A 19,776-nucleotide genomic window follows, 5' to 3' on the forward strand; every position below is an offset into this window, starting at 1 on the left:
ATACTTTTTTGGAGACACTGTTGATCTTGAGCGACATCTTGTGGAATTTTGTTGAACTTCTGCACTGTACTTTCTGTCAGCCACCACTAGATGGAGACGTATCATAACACATACGAAAATTCAAAGGTCCGCAGTCAGTGCGTCACGTCCACGCAGGTTTCCGTAGTGTAGTGGTTATCACGTTCGCCTCACACGCGAAAGGTCCCCGGTTCGAAACCGGGCGGAAACAATGGATATCTTTTTTTTCTGCCCGTGTTTCTCACAAAATGGAAAACTCGAAAATAAGAGTCGACAAAATGTGGACAAAAAAGTGACAGAGTTCTGAATGTCATTTAATAGTAGAAGTGGATGCACATTGTACATTTTTGATGATTTTGACCTCCAGTCAACTGTACAATATTGTATAGTCTTGTATATAGAAACTTGTTTGTATATTATTATTGTTATTTATTATTATTGATTTTTATATTATATTATAATATATGTTTATTATCAAATTATTGTTATTGTTATTTAAAAAACGTCGATTTCAAATTTAATGTTTATGGTATGGTTGCGAATAATTTATGTTGTGAAATAAATCTTTTATTTTTATTATATAAAAAAAAAAGACTTCAATGTGCTGCAGACGCACTACAACTCCCACAAGGCACTGCGCCGTCTCTGCTCAGGCATGAATATGTACTTCCGGCGTGGAGCCGGTCCTTTTCCTGTGCTGTTAACTTGAGTATAGCGGCGTTTCAGTCCGTCCAACTCAATCTACAGCCATCGACCGGTACCGAGCGCCGAGATGACCGAGCAGATGACCGTGAGAGGGACCCTGAAGGGCCACAACGGCTGGGTGACCCAGATCGCCACGACTCCGCAGTTTCCAGACATGATTCTGTCCGCGTCCCGAGGTGACAGATACACACAGTTTTACCGCCCAACCACAGCTGTCTGACGGGCTCTTAGCGAGAGTAACAAGTGCTGTGGTGGTACCATGGTACAGTGACGATAATATCCGATCATAATACCATGGTCGCATACATATAGTGCTGCTGAATGATTACAATGTTCATTTACCATGGTGTGTGTTCAAAACATGGTATTACAACGATACCATGGTAGTACCATAGTACTTTTCAGGAGAGGAAAAGTTGCAAAGTTCTGCCTTTCTTACAAAAAAGTACCTTTACTGTGCTGGTACCGTGGTAAAGTGATGGATAATAGCATGGTATTGTCATTTTTTTTTATGTGTTAACATAATGCTGAACGATTACAGTGTTCATTTACCATGGTATTTACATAATAGTCCAAGGTACTTAAACTGAAGTATGCCCAAGAATATGGTATTACGGTAACACCATGGTACTTTACAGGATTAGAAAGCGTCACAATAAAGGACAATAGTAATGCCTTCCTTACAATTAAAAAGTACTGTGGTTTTACCATGGTACGGTGATGCTGTTGGTACTTCGTTGAATTCCATGGTTCATCATGGTACTTTTTTTGTTGTTGTACAAAATAACTTTAAAATTCCACACGTTTTTTAGGTATTATTTATTAAACACATTTACTGTTTTGTGTAATTATGCATATTTTACCGTTATTATATGATGTGTAAAAAAAAATAGGTTTACATTAAATGACAGTTCTGCACTAAATGTGAGTAAGTGTTCATCTGGCATTAAACTAGTTAGTAATTGCATTCAAATGCATGATATCTGGCATTAGTTATAGTTGGTTATTATTAATGAAAATGCTGTTAATGATGCGTTTTGATTTTTGAAGGATTGACCAGAAATACTGGATAAAGCCACATATTTGTCTAACAATGTTTGACAACTAACTGTACCGTCCCGACAGCCCTTGCTCTAATATCTTCATGTCTCCTGCTCTTGTTCCTCTAGATAAGACCGTCATCATGTGGAAGCTGACCCGTGACGAGACCAACTACGGTATTCCTCAGCGAGCCCTGCGCGGACACTCACACTTCGTGAGCGATGTGGTCATCTCTTCAGATGGTCAGTTTGCGCTGTCCGGCTCGTGGGACGGGACGCTGCGTCTGTGGGACCTCACCACGTGAGTACGAGGGTGTCGTATCGGCTGATTAAAGCTAAAAACAGCTGATGATCAGGCCAGATTATATCCTGTCAATCAAAAGGGGGTGTAAAAGTGTCACTGTGTGAATATAATCTCTCATGTGTTGAATTTAGGGCAGGTTAACTGGACAATAATGCATTAAAGGTCCTTGCACTCTGAGTCTGAATTTTTCATATTCGTCATTTGTTGGCTCTGAATTGTCAAAACACCTTCAAAATGCTGCTACGTTGTGATTGACACAACATTAGGTCGTATTTATTTCTTAACGTGCGAACATTTTGGACGAGAATGCAAGGGCCTTAATAACAGTTGAAAAAAATAGCGATATCATACACTTACATTTTTACACACACACAGGAGTTATCAGTATTGACTTGTGTTTGGCTGTTAGTATGTTTGTTTGTTTGTTGGTCCTGTTTATTTTGTATTTAGCACATTTATATAGTGTCACTTATTTGTGTTTGCAAAATATAGAAAATATCTGTGTTAAAGCTGGCTCTATTTGACCCTGTGAATCACCGGTAGTTCAAGCTAGGGTTTCCAGGTCTGTGTTTTTTCCCATCCAATAATCTCAAAGAGTGTGTGCCTTGTTTCTTCTGATATGAAGCGAGTCTCAGCGTTCAAATTCTGTCCATTTTATTTTGAAATTCAAACCAAAAAATGGCATTTTGACAGATCCTCAACTACTATGCCGGCGTGCCGAATCCGATCTTCAACCAGATGGAACTGGATTCAATGTTTTGAATGTTTTGATCCAGTCTGACTTATGACCTATAATCGTACTCTGTGACTGAGCCTGGTTTCTCCCAAGGTTTTTTTCTCCGTTCTGTCTCCTGATGGAGTTTGGGTTTCTTGCCACTGTCGCCTCTGGCTTGCAATATTACTGAGACTGTCTGCACTGGATAGCCCTTATGTTTGTGACCTTTTGCTCTTCAAATGTCGTTTTAGTGGAACCACGACCCGTCGTTTTGTGGGCCACACCAAGGATGTGCTGAGCGTGGCGTTCTCCGCTGATAACCGTCAGATCGTGTCCGGCTCTCGGGACAAGACCATCAAGCTGTGGAACACCCTGGGCGTCTGCAAGTACACCATCCAGGTGAGAGGAACTGTGGGTTAGTCTGAGTGTTAGTCTGGGTCAGCAGTGACATCTCAGCCTGATCACTGACCTAACCCTATAAAGCCCACCGCATCATATTTCAAATGCAACTTTCTAAGGCCTGTAAATGATCAACATGATCAAACTTTGCTGAAAAATACTTTTTTTAGACTTTTAGCAAAAGTCCTTTTTTACACTAAAAAGGACTTTTAGTGTAATTGTAAAAATGTCCATCAGCTCATGGTTCACCTGTCTTTTTGCTGTGAACAAACATAACTTTTATATTATTAATATTTCTAGATGAACACTTACTGGACTGAAGCAATGTAGGTTTACTTGATTATCCATATATCCATTTAAAAAAAAAATTGAGTCTCCAATATGATCATCTCTCAATCATCATAGTAATACATTCCATTATATGATTTAAAACTACTTACTAAGACAGATATAGACACAGTAATAACTGATATTTATATGCAATTTATAAAGTAAGTCTGTTATACTGTAATAAGAACCTCAGTGATTTACATTACAAGCTATCAGACCGTTTAAATATCAGCTCATATTTTTGCCCAGTTTGAGCCTCTGAACAAAATGATACGAGCCATAAAAGCCTGATGCATCAAATATCATACTCAACAAAAACTTTAAAAAAAAATTATTTGTCTAAAGGTTTAATTAATGGCTCCATTTAAAAAAAGAAGAGTTTTTTCAGACTTTAATTTCATATGTCAGGTTTGACGGGTTTAACTCTGTTAGCTGAGCTGATGTCTGATCCACACTGAGATGCTTGTGTTGTTCCTCAGGACGAGAGTCACACCGAGTGGGTGTCCTGTGTCCGTTTCTCCCCGAACAGCAGTAACCCCATCATCGTCTCCTGCGGCTGGGACAAGATGGTGAAGGTGAGAACTAACACACCAGTGTTTAGGTCTTATATAGAGCTTTTCACAATGCACATTGTTTTTAAGCAGCTTTACAAAAAAATATGGCTGTAATAGCGGCATATTTTCAGCGTATATTTTCAGCCTTTTTTCTCTTTCGGCCAAAAACCTTTTTCCGACTGAATTTCGGTGCATCCCTAATTTTTTCCCTCACATCTCATATTTGTTTCCATGTCCCATTAGGGGGCTCCACATGAGTGACTTTTCACTGATAGTGTTTTGTTTGTTTCAGGTGTGGAATCTGGCCAACTGCAAGCTGAAGACCAATCACATCGGTCACACGGGATTCCTGAACACCGTCACGGTGTCCCCCGATGGCTCCCTCTGTGCATCTGGAGGAAAGGTCCGTTTCACTGTTTATGCTCCAAATCTGAACGTTGAACTTTATCAAAATGTATAGACAAGGGGTTTTCAAACTGGGGTCCGGTGACCCCCAGGGGACAGAGAGGGAGTTTAGTGAACAGCGGTGGAAACAATTGACAAAAATACATAAATAATAAAAAATATGTTTCAAATAAATACATTTTTATAAATGCTTTTAATTTAAATTAATAAAAAACATAAAAATCTAGCATAACAGAAACCAAATATTTTCCATTTATCATTTTGTTTTGTTTTTAATTGGGTCTTTTTACATACAAAAATAAATGCATAATAAAAAATAAGCTTAAAATAAATAAATGGATTAAAATAAAAAATGTATTTAAATTAATACAAAATTTAATTTAGTATATATCAAAATAATATTTTACACATTTATAATATAGATTTTTTTTGTTTTGTTTACAGTATAAATTGGGTCTTTATTTATGAAACTATATAGCTGCCCTTCAAAAATTTTGGATTGGGGTCCAATTTTAAGAACGAGGATGATAATTTTCAGTCATGTTGATGAAAGACACAACACTAAATGTGACCTTTGAGGCTAATGATTGACCTTCACGTTTCTCGGGCAGTTCTGTGCCCTCGTTATGCTGGATGACTTTATAAATGATGTGGAGGTTTGACGTTCCCTGTGTCTCTGTCTTCAGGATGGACAGGCCATGCTTTGGGATCTGAACGAAGGCAAGCATCTTTACACGCTGGACGGCGGTGACGTGATCAACGCTCTCTGCTTCAGCCCCAACAGATACTGGCTGTGTGCCGCCACTGGGCCGAGCATCAAGATCTGGGTACGATCAGCTTTCTGTCCTTTTCACATCAAAACATGTTCTTGGCTGTATTGGGTCAGTTTTGTGATGCTCTAATTTATTGTAGTTTCACTCATTTTACATTAAGTATCACAACTCTGCTTCAACTATGCATGTAGTTTGTGAACTTTAGTGATGCTGGACAGTCAGTCAGTATTTTACATTTTTATATTGGCTTTATAGCGGTATCATTGAGAAATCATAATGGTCAACTGGCGATTTCAATTCATCAACATTGAAAATCATTGTAATATTTTATGAAGATGGCATTAGTAAATGGTATTGGTAAGTTCAATTAAATTTGGTGAATGAGTTGAATTGTCCATTTCATTTGTGTCAGCACTTAATAAAGTAATAAATCTGTAGTAAATTAATGTATACCTCATCTTAGATCCCCAAAATGACACAAAAAACCCTTTAAATTAGCTTGACTGTAGCCCTAACCCTACACCCTTGCTTCATTAGTATAGAGACAGAGCGCAACGCATCATAAGCTGAAGACCACGCCCACCAAGGGGGAAAACAAAGCAACTGTCTCCATTGACTTTGCATTGCGAGAGGCTGCCTCCTTGTCATTTCTTGCTTCTAAGAAAAGACAGAATAATGCCTAAAAGCTGCTATGTGACAAGGTGTACAGCAAACAAGCTAAGAAACCCAGAAATAAGTTTTCATAAGCTGTCGACCCCAAAAAACGAGCGTTTGAGGACATAAAAGTGGATACAGGCTGGAACGAATGGGTAAATTGTGGGATCCTGACACTCAGTATGCACTAAAAATACACCACGTGTGCAGTAAGTTAAACATTTGGTCACTGGTGAGCCAAATATCCAAATGTCAGTTTTATATATTATATTTCTGTAAGATAAACTATCCTGTGTTGCCGATTACAGTCTCCTCCAGCGGGCGTACGTTAGTTCTCAGAGAAATGAGACACGTGACGCTCTGTCTCAACTGCCTGTATCCACTTTTATGTTCTAAACACTCGTTTTTTGGGGTCGAGAGCTAATAAAACTTATTTCTGGGTTTTTTAGCTTCTTTGCTGTACACCTTGTCACACAGCACATTTTTCTGTCTTTTGTTAGAAGCAAGAAATGACAAGGAGGCAGCCTCTCGCAATGCAAAGTCAATGGAGACAGTTGCTTTGTTTTCCCCCTGGATGTGGGCGTGGCCTAAATACGCTCTGTCTCTATACGCAGACCCATGAATATGCTAATTATCCCTGAATGTCAGTGCAACACGTTACATTTAAAATGTACAAGTTCCGTTTATTTTGGTGAATCAGTTACAATCGTGTTTCATTTAGTTCAATCAGTTACATTTAACGATTAATTTGTGTCTCCACTGAAAATCAACACCGGAAGTCATTGTAATTCGTTACATTTAAAAAAGACAATGGAATTAAATTTGGCAAGTTCAATTAATTTTGGTAAATAATTCTCAAACTGTCCATTTAAAAAAAATTACTCGTTTAACGATTAATTTGCCACCACTAAAAAAGTGAATCATATATATATATATAAACCTATAAACATATATAAACCTTATATAAAAAGATTAAATATCATACACTAATAGTCATTTAGCATAAAACTGTGCAGAAACACTGATTTTAAAATAGATTTTTATTTGCAATAAACATTTTGAATCTACTTGAATGAATAGGATGATTCATCTTTGGCTTTTGAATGGTTTTGAAATGGTTCCAGTCACTCTTCTCACATTACTTCTCTCTCTCTCTCTCTCTCTCTCTCTCTCTCTCTCTCTCTCTCTCTCTCTCTCTCTCTCTCTGTCTCTCCACAGGATCTGGAGGGAAAGATCATTGTTGATGAGCTCAGACAGGAGGTCATCACCACTAACAGCAAGGCTGAGCCGCCCCAGTGCACGTCTCTGGCCTGGTCTGCTGATGGACAGGTAAGAGCTTCCCACAGGCCCTTGCACACTGAACATGGCACTGTTCGTTGTTTATGTGTGGAACTCAGAACGAGGAAATTAACTCAACGTCGTCCTTCGGAATTAAAGGCAGGAGTTATGATTGATCACACAATATGATTGACAGCTCTAGAGCGAATGCGCTCTCTGACTCATAACACACACACACACACAGGGAAGAAAACGGCGCTCTGTGTGCTGTTTCAAGCTCTTCAAATCGCATAATTTAGTGGAAAATAAAGAAATAATAATCGGTATGAAGAACATGTCAGAATAAATCTGTTCTCAGACACCAATGATAACACTTAAAATCCATTTTCTTCTCTGTTCTGAATACTTTTCTTCGGTGTTCACACTGGTTTTCAAAACAGCGCCACCTCTCTCACACCTTTGTGCAACAGCAGAGGCTCGGGTAAGCTCAGATATAACTGGACGAGTTTCATCGCTGGCTGAGGGGGGGAAAAATCAACACACTAGCCGAAAAAAACAAAAACTTGCTTTGTCATGCTGCGATTGATCACGCCCGGTGTGAATAGCTCCATCGGGATCCATTGTTTCAATTCAAGAGTGTCATCGCGACGTACATTCGCACCGTTTAATCGCACTCGGTGTGAAAGGCCCTTTAATGTGTGTGTGATGAGGTTACTTTGCAGATAATCAGCATCGGTTCGGATGATGCATCTCTGGGTGATTTGTGGCATTAGTGTATGAGTCCAGTGGATAAACTTAAACATAAACCAGTGGACAAACAAAAAGGTTATATTAATTACACTTTCTTTTCTTTTTTCCCCTCAGACTCTCTTTGCTGGATACACAGACAACCTGATCAGAGTTTGGCAGGTGACCGTCGGAACCCGATAAAGATGTCGATTCCAAGAACAGAATACAACATGTGGAAAAATTTAATAAAAAATAAATGATGAAATGATTAAAGGGACCTTGTAATTGTTTTTCTTTTGTGTTAATAATGGCAGTTTGTTGTACTAAATCAGTGCAATTCAGCTGTTCTCTTTGTTATAAAAAACTGCTTTATTTATATTACTCATGATTTAATGCCATATTGATCTACTTGAGGCTGTTTATGCATCAGTTTGAGACTTTTTGTAGAACAATTAAATTGGGTAGAAAGAAAAGGCTGGATTCTGTGAATACTTCAGCAAAGCATTGATAATTTCAGATACCTGCTGTCTGATTGTTTCTTACATAAAACGTTGCTGATTTTTCTGAGTTGAATGTCTAATTGTTTTTGTTCAGTGCTATAAAATCACACCATGTCACACTTAAACCTTTAGTGTTTTAGGTCTGGGAGTCTCTTTTACTCTCGTTTTTACTTGGGAAGATGAATACAGCTTATAAGCAACTTATCAGTTTAAAGTCAGATCAAATTAAAGCACCCATATGCAACATGTAGTAACTGTGGCAAAATAAATACATTTATATCATGCAAAGGATGTGTCTATAGAAAATGCATATTAATATGCCCTTAAGGTCATTTGAAAAAGTTGTCCAAAGTTCAGTAAAAATGGTTAAAACATCTTGTTTTTGATAAATTCTTTACAATCAGCAAATTTTGCTTTAATGTCAATAGAAGATGCATGTGTAGAGAGATTGTACTAAAAAGTTCTGGGTGGTGCTTTATAATGATAGTAATGGTGACGTACTGAATGATGTACAGAAAGAAATAACGTTTATAAAAACCCAAACCTTTAACTCTTACATTGAAGCGTGCAAGTACACTGTTCCCATAGTCAAGGAAAACCTAAACAAATCAGGGAATTTTACATCGAGATTTTCCAGGATTGAAAGGTTCATGAAAAGAGTTTCAAAGTTATGAAAGAAATCGAAAGTTAACATATTCTTGTGGTTATACTCGGCTCTAAAATATTTAGAGTATATACTAGATATAAAATATATACTAGAAATTCCTCTTAGTGAGTGCAGTCCTTCATCGACGACGGGGGAGAAATTAATAAAAGTGATTGGGAAGCCTAACAAATGTATACAAAAAACCTTCTATATATTATATAGTGTTGTACACGCTTGTATTCATTGTGTTTGATTGCACAACGCTCTCTTACTATCGTGTTGTGTCGTGCACGCGCTTAGTTTGAACATCTCGTGCTAAAGCGTTTGAGCAGAAAAGAAGTGCGCAAGAGGAAACCATAACGGGGCGGGGCTTTTACAGTCCCTGACCAATCAAAGATCGTTATCATTGCTTGGTCACTCCCAGTCATCCAGTCACAGCTTGTTTTATTCAAACGAGCTCATCCGGTGCTATAAAATTGGCCACGAGTTGGTACAGTACGCGAGAGTCCATCTTGGAAAGCGGCTGTTTCAGCGCCAATATTTTACAGTAAGCCGGTTAATTTAATTTCGCACGCTTCCCGTGTTGTGTTAGAGTATGTTTAACGAGACTGTACGTAAAACAGATTATTAGATGAAAAAGCTTGTTTTATGCGTTCTGCGTACTTGAAAACGACTCTAGACGAGATCGTGTAACGTTAGCTAGTTTAGCTTTGCATGCTGCTTTAGCTTTCTGCAAACGGCCTGAATTAATCTTTTGTTTGTTTTCATAAGACAGATGCGTTTATTATACGCTTCTAACACGTTTTCGCGCTTGATTTTAATCTGTTTTCTTGTGCATTTAATAAGCTAAGACCTAAAATCGAGCTTTTGTGCGCTAAATCTAATAGCGTGACCGTGTTGCTGCTCTATTATTCTAGCACCGTCCCTCTTATTCCACACCGCGAGCTAACTGTTAAACCTTAATCATTTGTAATCCAAAGGTGATCAAAAGAGACTAAAATGGCCGACGCAGAGCAGCAGTTTATGGAGACCTCCGAGAACGGGAACGAGGAGGATGTGAACGGAGCGGAGCTCACGGAGGAGGCCGCGGTGGAGGACGAGGAGAACGGAGATGGAGGACAGATTGACGCCAGCAAGGGCGAGGAAGATGCCGGGTAAGAATATTCAGAGTTTAATCGCGTTTTCATGCTTGGTGTAGACCGTGTGTTTTAAGTCGTGTTTCTTGGCGCCATGTGTCTTTGTTAATAGAGGGGGGTGGGGTGGTTTACTGCCCGGTGTTGTGCTCATTGTTGGAGATGAGGGTTGTTTGGTGTTGAAATTCACGCTGGCGGGTGCTGGCAGCTGCCGTTAAGATCTGCCGGTACGCGAACTAAAGTTACCGCGGTAAAATCACTAACCTGCCGTCTTAAAGGGATAGTTCACCCTAAAACGAGTGAGCATTTTATCACCCTCAAGTTGTTCCAAATCGATGGTATTTTGAAGAATGTTGGTAATAAAGAGACTTGAGGGTGAGTAAATGATTACAATATCCATTCTTAGGTGAACTATCCCTTTAAGTGGCTTATTCCTTGTATCAAATCCTAACTATTGAAACCCAGTTCTTCCTCATGGTAAAATACTTTGGCCAAGGTGTATGTGGTTGCCTGGAAACGGTCCCTAATGTAGTTTGTGTGGACACTGGTTTATCCAATAGACTTTAGAATTGGCACAAGCAAGTACATTAGTCCCCGCCCACTTTAAGCAGTTTTGGATTTCTGGAAGCATTTTTTCATAGGGTTTTATTTTTTTAACAGTCTTAAGAATGGCAAAAATTGAGTTGAATTTTACAAACGACAGTGCTTTAATGGGAGGGAAATAACTACATTCCATGAGTCAAGTGTAAATATTGAGAAATATAGAATTCAAGTTTGTTCGAATAGAAGCAATGTTTTATTGTAAAATATGTGTTTAAATATACAAGATGGGTTATGAGACTTGATTACATCACTCTCTGATTGGTGGGTATTTCTCTGCAGAATCATGGGTAATGTAGTTTTTCTATCCAGAATGCCAATGTTGAACCCAGTTATTTAAAGCAGATTTTTCTTCCTGAACCTGACTGTTGCAGTTATGGTACTATATGATGCTATGAGTTTGCCTTGTTTGTGGTTTGATGCAGGGTCTCAATCACTTTGTCTTTTTCTTTATGCAGTAAAATGTTTGTTGGAGGACTCAGCTGGGACACCAGTAAGAAAGATCTAAAGGATTACTTCTCAAAGTTCGGAGAGGTGACAGACTGCACCATAAAGATGGATTCAAACACCGGCCGGTCACGAGGGTTTGGGTTCATCTTGTTCAAAGAAGCAGAAAGTGTGGACAAGGTATATGGATGCTTTCGCTTCTCTCCAGTACAAATACATACTGGGTGGCAGATGTTTTCAATGTTTTTTGTTTCTTTTAAAAGGTGCTACAGCAAAAGGAACACAGACTAGATGGCAGACAGATCGATCCCAAGAAAGCCATGGCCATGAAGAAAGAGCCAGTCAAGAAAATATTTGTTGGTGGCCTTAACCCTGAAACCGCAGAAGAGAAGATCCGTGAATACTTTGGGGCCTTCGGAGAGGTGAGGTTTTTACCATTGAGCGTAAAAATAAATAAAAATAAACTTGTGTTGTCTGCCAGCTTTAATGCTTTATCGTTTATGCTTGCAGATGGAAAATATCGAACTTCCAACGGATCCAAAAACAAACAAAAGGAGGGGTTTTGTTTTCATCACATTCAAGGAAGAATCTGCTGTCAAAAAGATAGTTGAGAAGAAATACCATAACGTTAGCGGAAGCAAGGTAACGAATGGAGAGGAAGACCTTGTATGTATATTTTTATTCTCTCATACTTTTGCAATAGATGCATGGTTATGGTGGGTAAATGAAGTTGATTTGTGGGTGTGCACAGTTGCTTGATTACAACTGTTGTATTGATTTATAACCGCTTTTTATTAGTGCATATAAGTTTTATTCGGCCTGTTACAGTCTGGCTTTGCTCTCATCCGTTTTGTCTCTGATAATCAGTGCGAGATCAAAATCGCTCAGCCCAAGGAAATCTACCAGCAGCAGCAGTACGGCGCCCGCGGAGGGTTCGGAGGTCGCGGCAGGGGTCGTGGGGGTAAGAGGCGTGCTTTATGAGCGTTTCACCAACAGCGGCATTAATAAAAACCAGTCTGAACTTGCAACATCTGTTTCCTCAGGCCAAAACCAGAACTGGAACCAGGGATATAACAGCTACTGGAACCAGGGCTATGGGAACCAAGGCTATGGTGGTTACGGTGGCCAGCAGGGATATGGCGGTTACGGTGGCTATGGCAGCTACGACTATTCCTCTCCATATTATGGATATGGTGGTGGTTATGACTACAGTAAGTTTGCATCTTCCAGACACTTATGATAATTCTTTGGTGTCCCTTCGACGTTCACTCAGTTATGTTGTTTTTCTCAGCCCAGGGCAGCGCAAGCTATGGAAAGACACCGAGACGCGGAGGTCACCAGAGTAGCTACAAGCCATACTGATCACATGCAGAACAGGTAGCGTATGCATTTATCAAATGGATGCTGATTGATTTTTGTAAAATGTACAACCAATGACCATGTGTTTTGCCTTTTCTATCGAAGCTGCTTTACATTTCTCTGTCTTGATGATTTCAAACCCGTGTTGCCACTGACCATGTGTCTCCATTTTTTTCCACAGGACTGACGTATTCCCAAAAACCATGAGTCTGACAGTGAAGCCGACAACAGTTCACACACACATGCAGACTCTTTCCTTTTACCGGACAAGATCATGACCCATTTGTACAGAACCGATAATAGGGGAAGCAAAGTCACACTTCCACATTTTTATTTTTATTTTATTTTCCTTTTGTCCACATTTCCAGAGATGGAAGTGTTATTTTTACTGTACTTTTTGGTACCTTTTTTGAATAATGTATTGTATGGTTGTATTTTACATGTCTACTGGATTTGCCACATGAGGTTCGGGAGCTGCCAGAGCTTTTGAAATAAAACGATTTTGAGTACATTTTTCTCAATGTTTCCAGATGCTTACTATGCTTATCCTGTTGTTGCATAGTGTAGGAGAGAGTCTTTTAAAAACCAGAGTCTAGTGAATGTCAGCGTTTTTGGGTAATGTCTAATAGTGACTGGAAATTTTTCCACTTTTGTTAGCTTTGATTTTAAACTGTTTTTGATTTTGCCTTTTCAGTTATATTGCTTAAGTTGTCAATTAGTAAATTTGCTAGCGACCAGTCGCATTGCTCCTATAGTGTTTTTGGTAGAAATAAATGACTTGTAAGTTTTTTTGGAAGTGTTCTTGTTTACTGATAACATTAATGTTAATGGTTTTAATCATGACTTTTGCTGTGACAATTTAACACATTTTGGCTTCAAAACCCTTAATTTGGCATTAGCCATCACTTAAGATCTTACATTTTTACATATAAAAATATTTTGCATGCATAGCAATTGCTAAACTGTTATTCAACTTATTTTTCAAACCAGCATTGTGAATGTGCAGTACTTCTAATTCATTAGCTAAATGGGTATTTATTGCTGAAGGAACATGCCAAACCAATGGGTTTGTGATAAAAATCTAAAATGGTGTAACTAATGCCAGTTTGTAGCAAAATGGTCTGCTTTTGCACAGCTCAAATAATGAAACTGCCGATACCAAAAGCCTTCCATATTCAAGTTAAAATAAGGTGGATAAAGCAACTAAATCTTAAGGAACCTTATTTTGACTTTCTATTCATGATTTGGTTTTCAGTTTGAAGTTGTGTACTGATGTTATAGTCTTATAATTGCTGCGTTACATACTATATGTATACAGTGCAACATGCAACTTTCCTATATGCATCGAATACTTTGTCTACATTTGCTAAATCTGCAGTATGTATCAAAGCACACTGTCTTGTATTGTAGCCCACAGTATTGATGGCAGAAGTGATCTTTTTGCGTCTTTAATTGGATTGCAATTAGATCTTTGTACTATCTCTTAATTTGGTGTTTGGTCATATGAAATGTCTAAATATGCTGGGGATATTTTACATTGAGTTTCAATTGGTGTCATTCCAATGAAACTTAATGCATAAATTACCCGTTTAAAATTAATCTTATTTAGATTACTTGAAGTGACTAACCCAGACTGTGCTGGTTTATATGTTGTTTCCCAGCAAACACTAAACGTTACCATATTCTTCCCTTTTGGTTATTTTTGGGGAACCAAATAACGTTCTAGGAATGTTCTCTGTAGGTTTGATTTTCTTCCTTTTTATCTTTGCAATCTAAAAAGAACGTTCCCTGCTAGTTATTTATTATTTTTAGGTTTTATTTTCATAATTATGTTATGCTGAAATGTGTAATCTTTCATAAACAAAGTATATTTTGCAGATAGAGTTTATTAAAACAGCTGGATTAGATCAGTCAAAACGCATTAATTTTAAGATAAATCCAATTTATAGCTAAAAATGTTACGCCAAGGTTAAGCGTCGAATGAAAAGCATACAAATAATAAATACATGTGGTTGTAACTTTTACTGCGCGCGATTCTTCCACAGAAAGATGCGCGCGCTAGTGTAATTTAAAAATTAACGGTCATTTAGTTTTTGCTGACTGACTAACATTAGCCTAGTTTACAAAACTCTTTATTGAATTGCTTAATTAAATGAGTAAATAGTGTGATTTCAGAGAGATTTAACATTAAAGAGAACATTAAGTTAACCCGAGAAGTTTTTGTTGACCAAAAGAGAATTAAATTCTCTCTAAATTAAAAGAGCTCATCATATAACGTTAAGCGATCGAGTTTCTTCAGAAAACTTGGTCTAAACCGCTCAATATGGTTTAGTTTTACGATCTTTTTATTAACTTTTTGAAGCGTCAAAGTGGTAGTTGCATATACTGTCAATGGAGGGACAGAAGGCTCTCAGATTTCATCAAGAAATATCTTCATTTGTGTCCCGAAGATGAACGAAAGTCTTGCGGGTTTGGAACAACACGATCGAGGGTGAGTAGCCTAGCCTAAATGAGGAGATAATTTTCATTTTTGGGTGAACTACCGTTATTGATAGGGTTCCCAAAAGTCTGTACTTTAGACATGTTTAATTATTCACATATTTGGTTATAGAAATATTTAAATACTAGCCTTTTGTTTATGAGGTTAATTAGCCGACAGAATGCTGCACAGATGGAAAAATACGGTTCAAAATCACCAAGTTGATTTTCACAATGACTTTTAATGACTGAAATGAATTACTGCTAGTGTTTACACAGCATCTCAAACTGATTCTTAATTCAAATTGAATGTCTGTACCATTAAAACCCTAATGTTATTTCAGAACAAATTCGTTTTTGAATAAAATACACATTTCAATTGTGTGTACAAAATATATATTGTACGTGCCACACATACCCCACGTGCAGGGTTTGAAATTAACTTTTTCACCCACTGGCCAATTTGGCTACTCATTTTTTTAAGTTATCAGCCATTCAGAACTTCTACTAACCAAAAAAGAAGAAATTAAGTAGATTAACTACATCACAGCTTATTTATACACACACACACACACACACACACACACACACACACACACACACACACACACACACACACACACACACATGTGTGAATATATATAGCCTGTGTATATATATATATATATATATATATATATATATATATAAATAAAATTGGGATTTCATACATTCATTTCTTATTCAAACAAAATCCTGTCATCAAGCAATCTCCTCCCTTCCTCGTTCATTCTCATCCTTTTTTTACCAAAAATGTGTTTTTGGTGGACAGATCAATACGGTACAAAGAACATTTAGGATGTTGGAAAATAACAATGTATTTTCTGTTAACCAAATCTTAATCTTCGCTATTGCTTCAATGCAAATAAACAAGTGCGCCATTATTTGTTGCGTAGTGATGTGTATGCTCAAGTAAGCCAGATACTTGATACGCTGTATTTAATAAATCATGATGACTCACGAGTTGAGTATTTGCGCTAAATCCGCACAGATTTGGCTTACACAGACTTCCCCAGCAAAGTGAGTAAACATAGGAACACGCCGCATTTGGCGGGTGTGAATTTCAAACCCTGCCCACGTGCCACAACATCTGGGCATGCTCCTGATGAGATGACGGATGGTGTCCTGGGGGATCTCCTCCTAGACCTGGATCAGGGCATCAGTGAGCCTCTGGACAGTCTTTGGTGCTACTTGATGGCATGAAGGCATTGATTCCATTATAGCGTAACTCTCGCCAAAATGCAACCTAGCGTCTTTTTGTGAATCTACCCGAGGCAAACTTTTGTTTAAAAGCATAATTAGAATGGAAACGCCACTTTTAAGTTTGACCGTATTTTCGTTTTCGGTCAAATTGCCTTTTGAATGGGAGTGTTTGGGGCACGACTATGATAGCATCAAAAATCGCTATTTTTAAAACACTAAGAAGGCTCGACGCAACATGAAACTTTGCTGGAAGTATCACCAGAGGCTCTACACATGAACTCCAGCATTGAGAACATTGTTTGTGTACACAGAGTTTACTAAAGAGATTTTGAACAGCTCACTATAGCTGTGTCTGCCGGCATTTTGACAGTCAAAAATAGTCGATCTCCGAATGAGAATGAACTGACTCTGAATTTTAGTATTGTTTCTTATATGAGGATCCTTTTTCAAATACAAGGTCAATATTGATTTTCACTAACGACAAAACAACAAATTATCTGTGAATTTATATGGAACTGAGCTTTAGGAGCTTTCCATCTTTACTCTCCTCCCTGTTACGTTGCATTCGGAGATCGACTATTTTTGACTGTCAAAATGCCGGCGGACACACAGCTACAGTGAGTTGTTCAAAGAAGTGGAAGTGCCCCTCATCATAGTCGTGCCCCAAGCACTCCCATTCAAAAGGCAATTTGACCGAAAACGAAAATATGGTCAAACTTAAAAGTGGCGTTTCCATTCTAACTATGCTTTTAAATGAAAGTTTGCCTAGATTCACAAAAAGACCCTAGGTTGCATTTTGGTGAGAGTTACCCTTTAACTGGCCCTCACGTTCCCCAGACCTGAATTCAATTGAGAACCTCTGGGACATGTTGCAAGGAGAGCTGGACAGGGCTGTGGAAGGGCAACAACCCAGCAGCAGGACCGGTATCTGCGAGGAGGAACAGGAGGAGCACTGCTAGATCCCCACAAAATGACCTCCAGCAGGACCAAACTGTCAGAAACAGACTCCATGAGGCTGGCATGAGGGCCTGATGTCCTCTAGTGGGACCAGTGCTCACAGTCACAGCACCGTACAGCTTGATTGATATTTGCCAGAGAACACCAGAATTGGCAGTTCTGCCATTGGCGCCCCAACGAGAGGGGAACGTGAGGGCCTTGCAGGGAGAATAACGTTCCCCACAGCATCTCCAGACTCTTTCACGTCTGTCATGTGTGCTCGGTGCGAACCTGCTGTAATTCGTGAAGAGAACGGGGTGCCAATGGCAGAACTGCCAAGTCTGGTGTTCTCTGTTCCTCCTCGCAGAGACCGGTCCTGCTGCTGGGCTGTTGCCTTTCTGCGGTGACCGGGGACCGTTTTGATAACGTTGTCATCTGTACAAAGAAAAAAAAACGTTTCCGTTTGTATAGCACATGGTTGTTGTGTAAACTTACCCTGATTCTCAAATTACTTATGCTTCCTAACTGGACAGATTGATATCCCTGAAGATTAATTGACTTGGGCTGCGTCTGAAAACTTGGGCGGCTGACTTGTTTTCTTTCTGCCCTATCAAGGCAATGACTGTGAAGGCAGCGTTTGTGCATGAAGGCACCTCATGGAACTGATTTTACACAGACTGATCTGAGGTAGTGTAACAGTTTAATTATATTCAGCAAAATGGAGAGAGCTTTTTAATTACTACGAATATTTAATTACTACAATAGTAATTTCTCACTAGAAATGACATCAAAAGTGGAGAACGTTGATCAAAAACGTACATTTACACACAAAACCGACCAACTGAAACTTTCAGATGTCATCAGGAAGCACAGGATTGTGGGATATCAAGGGCAGTGAAGGATACATCTATGCTGCCTTCAAAAATCAATCAGATGAAGTTATTTTAGGAGACAGGAAGTGAAGCTAACATTAGATTCGGACGTGTCTAATGCCTTCCTACCTTGAAATGCATCTTCCGAAGGCAGCATTTTTAAGATTTTGGACTCAGCCATAGTTTTATACTGTGATGATTTGGTGTTCCCTTAATCTTTCAACTATATACAGAGCCTTTCCAAAAAATTTGAATATCATGGAAAAGTTTATTTATTTCCATAATTCCATTCAAAACGTTAAACTTCCATAGATTATAGATTCAGGGCCCACAACTTAAATGATTTCAAGTATTTAGTTGTTTATTTGTACATAATTGGGGCTTCCAGCTCATAAAACCCACGAAAACAGGATTTCCAAAAATTTGAATATTACATGAAATCACACAGTAATTACACAGTGATACCATGGTCATTGAACCAGGTTTTGGTTATTTTGGCAGTGTGGGAAGGTGCAAATCCTGCTGGAAAATGAAGGATATAATATAAATGCCTCATTCATTCATTCATTCATTCATTCATTCATTCATTCAAAGGAAGCATGAAGTGCTCTGGAAATGTCCTGGTAGACGGCTGCGTTGACTCTGGATTTAATAAAACACAGTGGACCAAAGTCCTCTTTTCTGATGAGAGCAAATTTTGCATCTCATTTGGAAACCAAGGTCCCAGAGTCTGGAGGAAGAATGGAGAGGCACACAATCCAAGATGCTTGAAGTCCAGTGTGAAGTTTCCACAGTCTGTGTTGGTTTGGGGAGCCATGTCATCGGCTGGTGTTGGTCCACTGTGCTGTCCACTCAACGCAGCCGTCTCTACCAGGACATTTCCAGAGCACTTCATGCTTCCTTCATTTTCCAGCAGGATTTGCACCTGCCCACACTGCCAAAAGAACCAAAACCTGGTTCAATGACCATGGTATTACTGTGTAATTACTGTGTGATTTCATGTAATATTTAAATTTTTTGAAATCCGGTTTTCGTGGGTTTTATGAGCTGGAAGCCCAAATTATGTGCAAATAAACAACTAAATACTTGAAATCGTTTAAGTTGTGGGCCCTGAATCTATTATCTATGGAAGTTTAACGAATGGAATTATGGAAATAAATAAACTTTTCCATGATATTCAAATTTTTTGGAAAGGCTCTGTATATATATATATACACGTGTGTGTGTGTGTGTGTGTGTGTGTGTGTGTGTGTGTGTGTGTGTGTGTGTGTGTGTGTGTGTGTGTGTGTGTGTGTGTGTGTGTACAGGCAGGAACAGTGTGGGTGAAAATGTGTTTGAAGATAAAGAACTTTATCTTTTTTTGTTATGTGCATCTCATCCTCATGTCCTTTAGAGGGCGCTAGATATCAGTGAAAGAGGTGGCCACCTAAATAAAGGTATATGAAATGCATGAATTGGTTATGATTTCAGGACTTCATTTGGTGTAATTGTGAATGAGCCATTTTCAACTTAAACATTGAGCCACTGTCACAAATTAAGACTAAAGTGAAGATTAAAGATCAGATTAAAGCAATCTAATGCAAAATAGTAAGCTTACTATAAAATATTTTTAAAAGACATTCAAGTAATTTGTAATTAACAATGGTGCAGACATTCAAT

At 38.6% G+C, this 19,776-nt stretch overlaps 2 protein-coding genes across 3 annotated transcripts; both read left to right on the top strand.

The window, feature by feature from the left end:
• Positions 1-696: 696 nt before the first annotated feature.
• Positions 697-8,177, top strand: LOC309477295 (small ribosomal subunit protein RACK1-like). The gene is made up of 8 exons (XM_082140504.1): positions 697-899; positions 1,893-2,064; positions 3,034-3,181; positions 3,991-4,086; positions 4,358-4,468; positions 5,157-5,297; positions 7,116-7,226; positions 8,040-8,177. Exons 1-8 carry the CDS (start codon positions 791-793, stop codon positions 8,103-8,105), a joined length of 954 nt encoding a protein of 317 aa, XP_081996630.1. The 5' UTR covers positions 697-790; the 3' UTR covers positions 8,106-8,177.
• Positions 8,178-9,461: 1,284 nt separating this feature from the next.
• hnrnpabb (heterogeneous nuclear ribonucleoprotein A/Bb) lies at positions 9,462-13,378 on the top strand. Of its 2 annotated transcripts, none has more exons than XM_082140502.1 (9): positions 9,462-9,597; positions 10,031-10,204; positions 11,242-11,410; positions 11,494-11,652; positions 11,741-11,896; positions 12,098-12,191; positions 12,274-12,441; positions 12,522-12,607; positions 12,771-13,378. In XM_082140502.1, the coding sequence occupies exons 2-8, from the start codon at positions 10,050-10,052 to the stop codon at positions 12,590-12,592; spliced, it is 972 nt and encodes a 323-aa protein (XP_081996628.1). In that variant the 5' UTR covers positions 9,462-9,597; positions 10,031-10,049; the 3' UTR covers positions 12,593-12,607; positions 12,771-13,378. The 2 variants fall into 2 exon arrangements, with proteins under 2 accessions (XP_081996628.1, XP_081996629.1); XM_082140503.1 differs by having other exon boundaries at positions 11,741-11,872.
• The last annotated feature ends 6,398 nt before the right edge of the window (positions 13,379-19,776 follow it).

The sequence above is a fragment of the Leuciscus leuciscus genome, assembly GCF_965113295.1.
Source record: "Leuciscus leuciscus genome assembly, chromosome: 16".
Taxonomy (NCBI): Eukaryota; Metazoa; Chordata; class Actinopteri; order Cypriniformes; family Leuciscidae; genus Leuciscus; species Leuciscus leuciscus.

Bases quoted from the DNA above. Each gene is read 5' to 3' on its own strand.
- LOC309477295 (XM_082140504.1), top strand. From the start codon at position 791: ATGACCGAGCAGATGACCGTGAGAGGGACCCTGAAGGGCCACAACGGC. The intron at 5,298-7,115 runs GTACGATCAGCT...GTCTCTCCACAG, and splicing joins GGCCGAGCATCAAGATCTGG to GATCTGGAGGGAAAGATCAT. The intron at 7,227-8,039 runs GTAAGAGCTTCC...TTTTCCCCTCAG, and splicing joins CCTGGTCTGCTGATGGACAG to ACTCTCTTTGCTGGATACAC.
- hnrnpabb (XM_082140502.1), top strand. From the start codon at position 10,050: ATGGCCGACGCAGAGCAGCAGTTTATGGAGACCTCCGAGAACGGGAAC. The intron at 10,205-11,241 runs GTAAGAATATTC...TTCTTTATGCAG, and splicing joins AAGGGCGAGGAAGATGCCGG to TAAAATGTTTGTTGGAGGAC. The intron at 11,653-11,740 runs GTGAGGTTTTTA...TTATGCTTGCAG, and splicing joins ACTTTGGGGCCTTCGGAGAG to ATGGAAAATATCGAACTTCC.